We start from the raw sequence: 12,670 nt of genomic DNA on the forward strand, positions 1-12,670 counted from the left end.
ATCCCCTTAAAAGTTCTTAAGGGGCCTATTTTTCTTATTTGCACAAAAAAAACAAAAAAAAAAACTTTCTCACTTTCCAAAATGAGTTTTTTGTTGCACCCACTTTTATTGTTTCAGTTTGATTTTCTTACCAAGATATTCATCTGCTCATTAACGTTCAGTCGTCAAAATCAAGCTATCAGTAATTACTGTGTGTTCACCACAATAAGCTTAACAAACAGCAGCATGCTGTGTTTGCCCTGGGCTTTGCCTCACAGGCAACAGTCTGCCTTGTCTTACTGCTTGAGGTTGTTGGGGCTGAATGCAGCCTGAGAGGACGACTGCAGGTTCAACTGTGGGTTGGAAAAAAGTAAATAACTGAACAAAGGCAGCGTGTTTGTAGCTCTGCTCCACTCTCACTCCTCACACCTTTAACTCCCCACTGCTCCACAGCACAATGACACATAGAGCCCAGTTTAGCAGCATTCTGCCTTTCAGTGTTAGCCGTGTGTTGGGAGTAACATGAAACAAACCAATCAGAGCGTCGCCTCCCGTTCACTTCAACAGTCTGATGTCCCTTCAGCTGCACAAGCTATTTAAACTGAGGATTCTGTGAGCTGGATAAGCGGAGCCCGGTCTGGTTTGACCTGAACTTGACTCGAACTGGTCTCGTAAATGACCTGAACTGGACTGGAAAGGCGGACTGGGTCAACACCTCCTCAGAAGCGCTACCAAGACAAACTGGGCTTTGCCAAACGGGAAAAGGACGCAGCAGAGATTAGAGTCCAGTGGCCGAGCAGCGCCGCTCTGGTACGAGACAATGAACAATGAGCTGCTCTCACGTTTATAGAGCAATCATCACAGTACGAGGCTCACTTTACTGAGGGCTGTTGTGTAACTGTGACCACCGGGAAGCACTGCAAACACACACTGCTCAAACAAACAAAAACACACAAACAGCAGGCCCACCAAAAGGCACGTGAACACTGAAAACACACACACATCCAGCAACGCGACAGGCAAACACACACACACACACACACACACACACATCATTTCTAATTATATGCAAAAATACATGAAAGTGGAACCAGAAAAGAAATTTCAGATTACTTTTTCATGTTGTTTTGTGCGTCCACAGCTTCTCCACGGCCATGAGAGCAGTAACACACACTTCACTTCACTTCATCTGTGTTTTTACTGTCAGCCTCCGAGGTCGTTAAGGGTGGCCCTTAACGAGCGAGCAAAATAAAAGCACCCCCCCTTCCTGCTTAACGAGACAAACTAAGTCCCTCCTTTTACGGCCTGAAACCTTATTAGCACTGATGCTAATTTGCAATCATAACATCCCACTGTTTTAGTAAAACATGACCCTTCATCAGCGAGTGTGTTGTGTGTGTGATGGAGGCCACACACACAACCTGCAGAACCCAACAGCGGCAGCAGTCGAGAAACGCCAGGCTGAACAAAGACGAGCATTGTGTTGTTGGGGCTTTGGGGGTGAAACTGTGAGACAGGATGGAGCTGCAGCTTCCACACACACACACACACACACACACACACACACGGGCAACAAAGATGGCACTAAGGCCTGACTTTTCAGCAAAACATGAAAAACAGGGCGTTTCTTTTGTCTCCTTGACCTGTCTAACATCCTGCCCTGCACAGGAAATGGACCAGCAGTTTGAGTGTTAGATGTCAGCAGCCTCTCCTTGACATTTAGGGGTTGTGTGTGTGTGTGTGTGTGTGTGTGTGTGAAGACCTTGAAGACATGCAAGGGTTGCCTGAGACTTCACACTTACTGTTCTTCTCAATGCCGAAGCAGTTTCCTTTAAAAGTCCCTTCAGAATAAGTGTGGATGTCCGTTGGTTTACTCTCACGCTCCTCTTCCTCCCTCGTAACTTTTGGTCGGCTGTGTGAACTCCCTGCGAAGGTCGGGGCAGCTGAGTCACAGCCGGACTGGACGCTGTAGAGAGAGGCGTCCTGTGTGGTGAGCTTCCAGAGGTCAGCTTCAGCTCCCTTCCCCAACCCTCACACATGAACTAGAGTCATGATCTTACTGATGTCCAGCAGTGGAAGATCCTTAACTTGAGAAGAAGTGCTAACACCACACCGTGAAAATACTCCACGATAAGTAAAAGTCCGACATACTTTAAAAGTATGTGACTGCTTTAATCCACAGCAGTGCATCATATTCTATAAGACCGTCACATGTTTGTTAAAGTTTTCCTCAGCTCAGACAAACAACCTGTTCTGTTCTGAATCTGGAAAGTAACTAAAGTCTGATAAACGCAGTGAAGTGAACGGCACGACTACCTCAAATTTGTATGTAAGTGCAGGAACAGCTACTTAAGACTCCAAATCAGATGTTCTGTATGTCAGCAAATCACGTGGTTTCATCTCCTCAGATTGCTGATTGATTTTGAGAGCACCACAAAGGAAGGACAGTCCAGGTATTCCCAACAAAAGCACAGTCCAAAAATAATTTTGTGTAGATTACTTCTTACCCTGGTAGGCGTCTTGTGACTCCTCAGGTTTTATCTTCTGAGCTCTCTGAGGCTTCCAGGTTGGAGATGATCTACAGCATCTAAAAGTGGAGTTAATATTTCTGTTAAGAGCCGACTTCCAGATCAAACTCCTGCAGGGTTTTATCATCAGCTTCGCACATCAGAAAAACAAACTGCAACTTAAACGAAAATGCAACAAACTGAAATCAGCTGGATTGATAATCAGTTTCTCCAAAAGTATAAAAGGCACCAACCAGCTTTGTTGGATGCAGAGGATGTTTGCAGGTGGATTTTCAACAGGTGAGCACAAGCAGACAAAACAACTTCCTGGTTTGAAGGCACATGACCAGAAACACATCACATGACAGCCTGGCTCTGCTTTTGCACCACCAAAGGCCTTGATTTGATGGGACGACTCTGTCGAGACTCGCTGCTGCAGTTTCAATTCGACTGAAGCGTTTAGACACCTGAGGGACTCACTTGTTAATTCAGTGAAATTACCTAAAAGCCACTGGTTCTCGCTCACACGTCTTTCGATCTCATCAGTTGACCGAGTTACGGCCCGCGTGCTGAGTTGGTTTTCCTCCACCTGACATGTGGCTGGAACAGCATCAGGCCGCCGATGTTTCAGTTACGAGACGTTCTCTGAGCACCACGTCACCCGCCAGCTGTTCACATCAGACGAGTCCGAGGTGAACCAGAGGACGGGGTGAGGAGCAGACCGCCCTCCCCTCACCTGAGGCCTGGAAGACGAAACACCTCAGCAATTTGGTGATTAGCATCTTGTGAAATTATATTGCTTTTTCCACTGAGCTGTTCAACTGCATTCCTCGCTGCTAGTTAACACAAAGGCTAATGAGAGGAACATGGCGTGTAAAATGACTTTACAGCCGTGTGCTGGTCGTATATGCACAACAGAAAACTGCAAAGAGTGTACAAATGTAGTGTAATCTTGACAAATGTTTGTTATGTGAAAGAAAATCATTACCAGGCATGTCCAGTCCAGCATCGGGCAAGAGGACACAGTGATGCACAAAATTTTCTCTACAAGTTTTTAAAAATCACACTTACCACCACTTTATGCACCTGAGAAGGTCTGATGCTGCTTTTACATTACGTCCACATTAAAACAACTGTACCTTTGTTATATTTTTTGTGTGTGTACTTCGATCCTCAGTGTCACCGGCGTGACACGTTCAATGTTCAAACGTGGAGAAACTTGCAGTTTTATTCAAAGTTAAGGTTGCAGTCGGTCACCTGCTGCTGTGACTTCCAGGAGAAAGTGAAGAAGGAAGTCAGTGAACGTGATCAAACATTAACATGAACGAAACTTTAAACATTTCTGCCGGAGCCAGACGACAGCTCCCACGATCCCACACTACTCATGTCTGTTGTTTTTACTGGGCAAGCAGAGACTTCTAATTGCTGACTTAGTGTTGGTTCTGAAGTGAGACTACATCAGTGGAAACAGGAGAACAAAGTCGGATTGGAATCTCGTGGATTTTATGTGCACAGGAGACTAAAATGTGGAGGACCTTTTCCATCTGTCACTTGTCAAGGATCGACTGACTAAAACTCCAAATCCTCTTCTGTCACATCTGCGGCTGAATCTGACCGCAGTGGAGTCACTTATTCACTCATTTTCCTGAATTTGAGCCAACGTAAAAGCTGAGTTGGACGCCAAACGATGAGCATCAGCCCTCACTGACGGACAGACAGACGGCCTCAGAGGAGTCGAGCTGCTAATGCACATCTGCACACATGTGAGGGTTTGTGCGAGCTGATATTGTGTGTCTGCCTGTGTGTGTGTGTGAGTTTGTAAGCCGATATCGCCGGTGTGAACTGTGGCAGTGTGAAGGACAGGCTCACAGGTACAGATGGGGCTACTGCGGTTTTACTCGCTGCGAGTGTTTGATGTTGTGGGGCTTCTCGCCGCTAACGCGAGTGTGTTTGTGTGTTCGAGGTGATAATGAAACAACTGGAATCCTGCTTGCCAGCCTGCCCTCCGGTCATTTTCCATCACATCTGGTGCACTTTGACCCCTCCATGTTCAAAGCTGCCCTAAACACACACACGCACGCACACACACACACACGTGAGCTGGCTGTAAACAAAACATTTTTCTGAGAAAGCAGTTTTATTTCATCACTGTGTCTGATTAACATAGCAGTGAGATGAGGCAACAAGACGAGGGGGAAGAGGAGGGAGGTGAAGGCTGGTGATGCAGAGGTGGGTGAGACTGAGGGATCAGGGTACAAAGGGACTGGGTGAGGTGAATGAAAGGCAGGAAAAGGACAACGTAAAGTAAAGTAAAGTAAATTGCTGCCTTGATTTTACTGAAAGAGTCTCAGTTCAATAAGACAATAACAGCAACAGAACTACCAGAAATTAGACAGAAAAACCAGTGAAACAAAAAGCAAAGGAAGGAAAACTAACAATGATAAACAAGCTACAGAAATACAGTGTGGGATTGTGATGTGTTCATGGGAATTAAACTGTTAAAAAAATAAAACTGTAGTTTTCTACGTGATGAAGTCATTTGTTTGAAAAGTTTCTGTGCTTCTTTGACAGCAGACGACGTGTGGGCTGAGCTGCTCCCAGCACAACATGAAGACCATGTGATGGTCGAAAGCTGCACAACAATAAAAACTATCAAGCTGTTCTCATCAGAACGTGTTTCAAAGTCAAACTGAAGCTTCATTGGGGACTCTGACGGTTCATTTCGTACTTCACTTTAAGCTTTACAGTAATGTGTGTGCCTCGGATGACCCCACAGAAATGCAAATGATCATTCACGTTGATTTATAACTTTCACGTCCCTCAAAGTTTTCCTTTGACCATCAGTTCACACAGCAGCTACGAGGATTTTCATTTTTACAAACCACAGAGCGCAAAAGACTCTGACGTGGGACGTCCAGCTGCAGCCTGAACGCAGCCCAGGAGTACAAAACTTATCACAGAGGAAGTGATAAGGAGTGAAACTACTGCAGGAGTAAAAACGGAAGGAAAAGGAGGAGGAGGAGGAGGAGGAGGAGAGGAAGGTCAGGGCAGGGCGACGAAGAGAAGAGGTGTGTTTGCAGAGGGGGAGGAAGAGGAGGAAGACGCTGAAGGTCAAAGAAAATGAGGGAGCGATGGAGGAGAAGAGGACGGACCACCGCCACAGCCCACCCACACTGAACACACACTCTGTGGTCAGAGGTTCACCTGCAGTTCACGCTGACCATAACAACACCCCTGAGAAAGAGAGCAGAGGGGCGAGCACGAGATGTACGAGCGAAGCAGAGCAGCGCTGAGGAATCAGGGGGGGCGGACGAGTGGAAAGGAGGGAGGAGGCAAGGAGGGCACGGAGGGAGGAAACGAGGGAGAGGAATAAGTTAGGGCTGTGGGAGCTCAGGAGAGGAATCGGTCAAAGAGAGCTGTCGGCTCTGCAGGCGCCGTGGGTTCGTCCCGAGGTCAGTGAACGTCACACACGCTCAGCATGCTCACACGAGCCTGTTAATTCTACATTTTGTCTTATACATACACACACACACACACACACCGACAGCCGACACACACCTGACGCTGAACGCAGACAAACTTGGAGTGATGATGATGGAGGATAAATAACAAAGGCACAGAGGAAGAATATTTGTCAACAGTCTGGAGTTTTAACTGTTGACACCGGGTTGAGACCTTCACAGCAGTCACGTAAAGAAACACACTGCACGCTCATCACAAATGCAGTTTTATTGATAATACTAACACATGATGCAGGGCACACAGTATTGCTCTTTCTAAACATGAAGTCACATACACGTCAAAATACATTCAGTCTGTGCCTCCCAGGAAACATTCAAATATCAGCAACACGGTCAGTCCTGATCAACGAGCTGCAGGCGTGTTTTCAGCTGACCGTGGAAGCGACGCATTTGCCTTCATTTCTGCAGCGGCTTCGAGAAGGCAACTGGAGTGCAGAGTTTACAAAAATACCCAACAGTCAGTGTGTTTCTGCTGAGCGGCAGCTGGCGTTCCTGCGTGTCGAGGCAGCAAAGCTAAAGGCTAAAAGGCACGTTGCGTTTACTGACGGCCACAAAACAGTGCTGAGCCAAAGACGAGTTTGCAGCGCGAAGGCATTCTGAGGCAGCTGACAACACGACTGTCTAAATAAAGCTTTTCCGTTTTGAAGCCTGACGATTTACATCAGCAGGATGGTTTAAAGCTCTTTCAAAATATACAAAACTATTATTACTAACGAAATGAAATACGCTTGAAAAGGTGAAATCATGGTCGATCCAGGCAAACATTCTGACTTAAATCAAAATAAACTTTCCAGGTATGCGGTGCATTCAGGCACACAGCACGGGGAGTTTGCTGTTGTTGTTGGCACAATGGCAAAACTTGTTTAATTTATTTACAAACCCTGGCTGACAGTAACAGCTGAGTTGTTTATTTGTTTCACCTATTTTTGTCCAGACTTCCTTTTTTTTCTCCCTGTTTTATTAGTTTGTCCCTCCATCTTTCTGATTTTTGTTGTGAATCCCAGCGCTGATCAGCTTTTAGTCACGTACGCATCAAGAAAACAAGAAGATTTTCGAGTCACTCGTTTGCAGCAGTTTGCATCATGTAAAGCGAAGAGAAGAAGCCTATGAGTTTTCTTTGAGTATGTTTTCAGCAGGTGTTCACACGTGCAGCGGGAACCTGAGCCACAGGAAGCCAAACAGGAAACCCAACCACTCCTCAGAAACAGTGAAATACCTCAGCACACATAACACTGATATTAAATACAGGACGTATCTTATTCTGAAAGGCCAGTGTCCACAGGATGCGGCTGCGTCGAGTCTGACTACGCTGCACTGGAACAATCAGACTTGGAAAAGTTTCTGAACACCTGCAGCTCACCTGAATGTGATGACAGACGCTCAGTGGTTGTGTGATTGTTCACTTCATGTTTCAGAACAAACAGAATCATTCATTTACATTCAAACAGGGAAAATAACCATGCAGCACTTGAGCCGAATCATCTCGTATCTCCCGCACAGGGTTTCTCGTGTAACCTCTCAAAATAAAAGCATTTACGAGCACAAGGAGACAAACGCTGACGTCTGACAGCGAGCGAGTTTCTCATGTCGGAAGGCGAGCAGAGCCAAATGGAAAGTAAAACTCCACAGAAGGTAACTTCCTGCGACATACGCTCAGATTAGCAGAGCTGGAGTTAAACCTGCTCTGACCCGACGACAACTTGCCAAAACCCTGTCCAATAAATGAGCTCCCTGTGGGTCCATGTCACCTTTGTTTACAAGGCCTGGTTTGCTCGTAATTGGCTGGTGTGAACCTTAAAGGAACCAAACGGGACAAAGTCAACTTTTCCACTGTGGTGTGGACCAAAGCAAACGAAACGAACATGTGATCGAACCCGAGAATAACCACTGAAGAACTCTTTCATTTCAGATGGAACCACTGAGGAGAAGAAGAAGAAGAAGAAGATGATGATGATGATGGTGGAGGTGCAAAAAAAAAAACAAGAGAAGAAGAGCGTGGAGATAAATCTCATCTGTGTTGTCTCTTTCTCTTCAGCTTCTATTAGCTGTTTTAGCCAGCAGGGGCTGTTTAAGAATCGAAAGACCTGAACACACACACACACACACACACACACACACACACACACACACACTGACATATTTAAACTTACAAACATGTACTGTATTTCAGGAAATCCCTTAGAACCTGGGTGGATTAGTTTCTCTCCTCTAACCTTTCCTGTTTGGCCTGTGAGTGTGTGTGTGTGTGTGTGTGTGTGTGTGTGTGTGCCAATTAAGACCTTAACACACACTCATGGCAAATGTCTGCACAGACATAACATACCGTAAATGAAACACATACACAGACTGAGGGTCATGTCTATTAAAAGACTGACTAACCTGACTTCATGACATGACTTCAGTTAATGTGTGTGTGTGTGTGTGTGTGTGTGTGTGTGTGTGTGTGTGTGCGCGCGTGCGTGTGTGATAACAAAGCTCAAACCCGGAGATCAACATGAACAAATCTCCGACTTAACCTGCTGAACCCTGAGAGCGCTGAAAGACTGGGAGGAGGAGGAGGAGGAGGAGGAGGAGGAGGAGGGGGAGGAGGAGGAGGAGGAGGAGGAGGAGGAGGAGGAGGAGGAGGAGGAGGAGGTTGGTAATGGGGAGAAGAACAAGGCAAAGATGAAAGTGAAGAAAAGATAGAGAAGAGAGCCGAGGAGCAAATGAATAAATTCAAGCACGATGAAGCAGTTAAGCAGAGATAAAGGAAAAGGGGAAATGAGGAAGAAGAGCAGAAGAGTGAGGAAGAAAGGAAGCGCAAGGACAGAAGGGGAGGAGGACGGAGAGAGGAAGCAAAAGGAAGGAGGAGGAGGAGGAGGCAAGAGACAAGAAATCAACTGAAAACACCCACTAAGATTACTGACTGCACTTGAAGGCAGCACGTGTGGTGATGATTCCGAGAGAATAAAATTCCAATCTTATTCAAAAATGTTAGGCCGACGAAGTCTGACGGTTTGAAGTCGCTCAGTCACCGTCGCCTGAACTCATCAAAGGCAATAAAAGAAGCTCAGGCGTCGCCATCATTGACTGTGCTTTTCAAACACGGCGGCGTTCGCCTGACGGGGGTTTTGTTTCCTGCTTTATCTCTGCGTGAGACAGACGGAGGAGGACGCATGAGAGATGTGAGTTTGGAAATTCATCCCTGCAAAGAAATGCAGATGAGCGAAGAGATTCGGAAAACTAACAGTAAAGGCACAAATGGACACACGCACACACATACACACACGTCAGAGGTGTTTATGAACCTCGGGCACTATTGCTATTGGGGTCTGCCGGTGCAAAAAGAGTGTAAAGTCATCTGAACACAGTCGGGAGGTCACGAGTTCACCACTGCAGTTTTCACTCTCTCAGCAAGTTTCAAGACTCAAGAGGAGAAGAAAAATAAACTGAAGATCTGTGAGATTCAGCCTGATTTCACTGGCAGGAAGTTGATATTGTTCTTCTTCCTGTTTTCTTTTCCTCTTTCCTTGTCTCTTTCTGTCACTTTGCTGCCTTGGCCGGCCCAAAAGGTCCCACCATCTTCATGGCGGCGTAGTTCTGCAGGACGAGAAGGAGGTTACTTTTCTCTTTAAGTCACTCTGTCCTTCGCTTGCCTCTTCTGGTCTCAGAGAAAATGTCTGTCCTTTCTCTGTCTCTCCCTCTTTCTCATCCTCATACAAGCTTAGTCTTATGTCTCTTCTGTCTCTTCCATTCCCTTCATCTCTCTTCTCCATTACAAGGTCTTTTCCTTTCCCTTCATTGTGACTTTTCGTTTGGACGTCTCTTCTGCCTGTCTTGTCTCATCTCCCTGATGCGTTCGATGCTGTCGGGACATTTGTTTACTGTGTGTGAGCTCCAAGTCCTTTTAGTTCTCTTACTGTATGTTTTTCGCCCTCACGCTTTAAAGGAGGACGCAGGTTTGTCCACCGTGTTTGCTAAGTGCTAGATATTCTACCTCACGGATGACTGATCCTCCACCTGCACACTTTGTTGTCCAGGTTTCATCCTGTTCAGTGGTGGCCTTCGGCATCCTGCTGGCTGATTGGCTGAGACACCTACTTTGTAACTTAAGTCTTTCCCTGTCTGTCTGTTTATTATTAACTAAAAATAAGACTGAATCTGTGATGAACCAGAATGATCCTTTAAAACAACAGTTTTACTGCAGACTACAGACTCAAACTTACCGGGAAGGAGTAGAGGAATACTCCGAGGAAGAGGAGGATGAGGAAGAGGATGATGGAGAGGATGATGAACCACTTGAAGCGCCTCCACAATATGAACTTGAGCGTCTTATAGGGAGAGGAGAACCACAGGAAGGAGGTCTCGGGACGTCTGTGAGGACAGCAGAGGCTGAGAAACCACGCCTGTGTGTGGGTGTGTGTCAATGTGTGTGCGTGTGTGTGCGACTCACTGAGGGTCCTCCAGGTGGGGGTTCATGTTGGGTTCGTCTCTGCCGAGGCCAGCCGGTCTCTCATCGTGCTCCTGCTCCGTCACGATCTCCAGAGACATCTCCACCTTCCCCTGAGGCAGAGACAGGAGAGTTTCAAAAATCACACGGGATTATACAAGGTTTTGGTGTATGTGTGTGAGCGTCTCTGGGTGTGTTTGTTTTGCTCACTGCGATGATCTTCTCCCCGTTTCTCTCGCAGGTGCAGGGCCACCAGCCTTTGACCGTCTTCTGTTCAAACAGAGACACCAGTTTGTCCCCCGGCTGGTCCAGAAGCAGCAGGTTGCACTTGTCTGGGGACTTGGCAGGCCGCAGCATGTGGTTCAGGTCCATCACCAGGTGACCTGAAGAAACAGTACATTCACACAGATGAAACAAACACACCCAGCCAGCTGAATCCAACTGCTTCTCAAGTTCCAAAAGAGGTCGGACGACAGCGTGGCTGGCTGCACAGGAACCTGACAAAGAGACAAAAGTCAGTGCAAATAGAAGAAAAATGTTGCTGGGGAAAAAATGTGCTTCAGTAGCTGCTTTGTGGTGTCAGTTTTACATCAAATGTCTCTGAATAAAAACAATAATGTCATTGGAGCATGGAGTTCACAGCTCCTGGAGCCTCTTCAGACTCTACGAGTCAACTGGAGGAGCTCTTTAATTACGATTAACTGCCACGCTTCTGGGAAACGCCCGCATAAATCAGCAGCGTCAGCTCTCCCTGCAGCCAGGTTTTCATAGTGACTAATTACTTAGCGTGTTATGAAAGGATTACAGACGATCCTGTGGTGAGGGGTAGTTAGTACAGTTTCTTTGCTGACATCGAGTACGGAGGATTGTGTGTCGATGAAAGGCCGGACAGAAACTAGATGTCAGCTGGAAGTTTGACAGCGCGACAGTCTGAGTCTGACCCTCGCGCAGCACAGGAAGATTAAGAGTCAGCGGTCCGAGCTGACGAGCTGAAGACAGGCAGGAATGGAGAAAATGCTTTGAGGCGGCCACACACCCGCTGACCGTACGAGGCAAATAAAGTCGAGGGAGAGAAAACGCTGCGAGATGGTGACAGACAGGACAGATCAGAGTCTGGATTCCTCATCTTCCTCCTGCTCGCACACCGCAGACTCACCAGCTCAGTCGACAGACCGTCAGAGGAACAGGAAAAGACGAGGTGAAATGAAGCGGGGGGATGGGGGGGTGGAGGAGGAGAGGCACAGCGGTGAGTTATTTTGAGGGACGGGGTCAGCGTCAGGGGTGAAGGACAGGCAGAATTTTGACAGCTTGAGTTCTGGAGAAGAAACAATAAAATCAGTCCTTCCTCCCCCTGAAATGTGCCAACACAGTGGAAATGGAAGAGAGCTAATTGTAAAGATAAATGTTATCGCAGTAGTTTGTCCGTACGCACGTCGCACATGTGGTTCAATGGATGGATTTACCACCCAAATCCTGGCAAAGAATCAGGGAAAACTGCCTGAATGTTGTTCCCAGAATGGATGAAGTGTATTTCCGTGACCACAAGGCTTCCATGTATGTTTCTGACTTATTTTAATGGGCAGTAATCCGAGAAACATGGATCAATTTACAGTAATTGTTTAAGAGTACATTTAAACTGAACGCGGCTTTTATTTTGACTTTTATTTGAACTTTGAATGTCAAAAATCCTCCTGCAGTGTGATGCACCTGAACCTCCTTCACTTTGACTGTACTGAATAGTCTTACCGATGTTTCAGCTAAAGAGATGGCTCTCAAAAAGAACCACAGTCGTGCTTTAGAGATATTTATCTGGAGGACCTGCAGAAAAGCCATCCACCAGCCGCACATGATGAGCGATGTGATTTACCGAGGTAGTCGTCGAAGGAGAACTTGTCATTGTCCCAGACCTGGATGTACAGTCTGGGAGTCAGCTTTGTCTCGGCTTTATCCAAACTCCAGAAATGTTCCTGCAGACACACACAGACAGCAGGGGGTTTGTACATGAATTAAAATGATTTAGTGTTCATCTGTAGTATCTAAGCAGAACGCTGTCACCTTGTACTTGCACTTATGAAAAACTCTTGTGTATTATTTGTTTCCTCTTACTCCCTTTTGTTGACCCAAACCAAAGTTTCTAAAAGACATCTTCAGAAAGCGTCTCTTCTTTTATGTCTACTGGGTGCTACTTTAATAAAGTCTCCTCTGTTGGTTCATACATTTGGTGAAACGAGCTT

General features: G+C 46.4%; 1 protein-coding gene and 1 long non-coding RNA gene across 13 annotated transcripts in view; both read right to left on the bottom strand.

Moving 5' to 3' along the window:
* LOC124054774 overlaps positions 1-2,927 on the bottom strand; it is a 36,479-nt gene extending 33,552 nt beyond the window's left edge. The window contains exons 1-2 of one of the 2 annotated variants that reach the window (XR_006842472.1): positions 2,487-2,927; positions 1,782-1,945 (exon numbers count right to left, since the gene is read on the bottom strand). This is a non-coding gene — a long non-coding RNA (uncharacterized LOC124054774). The remainder of the gene's footprint in view (positions 1-1,781; positions 1,946-2,486) is intronic. The other variant, XR_006842473.1, reaches the window with a different exon arrangement.
* A 3,269-nt stretch (positions 2,928-6,196) lies between these two features.
* dysf (dysferlin, limb girdle muscular dystrophy 2B (autosomal recessive)) overlaps positions 6,197-12,670 on the bottom strand; it is a 65,387-nt gene continuing 58,913 nt past the window's right edge. For all 11 annotated transcript variants that reach the window (XM_046380979.1, XM_046380985.1, XM_046380982.1 and 8 more), the window contains 5 exons: positions 12,304-12,403; positions 10,647-10,819; positions 10,440-10,549; positions 10,213-10,360; positions 6,197-9,586 (listed from right to left, as the gene is read on the bottom strand). In XM_046380979.1, the coding sequence (XP_046236935.1) occupies positions 9,530-9,586; positions 10,213-10,360; positions 10,440-10,549; positions 10,647-10,819; positions 12,304-12,403 (588 nt within the window). In that variant the 3' untranslated portion in view covers positions 6,197-9,529. The remainder of the gene's footprint in view (positions 9,587-10,212; positions 10,361-10,439; positions 10,550-10,646; positions 10,820-12,303; positions 12,404-12,670) is intronic.

The sequence above is a fragment of the Scatophagus argus genome, chromosome 23, assembly GCF_020382885.2.
Source record: "Scatophagus argus isolate fScaArg1 chromosome 23, fScaArg1.pri, whole genome shotgun sequence".
NCBI lineage: Eukaryota > Metazoa > Chordata > Actinopteri > Scatophagidae > Scatophagus > Scatophagus argus.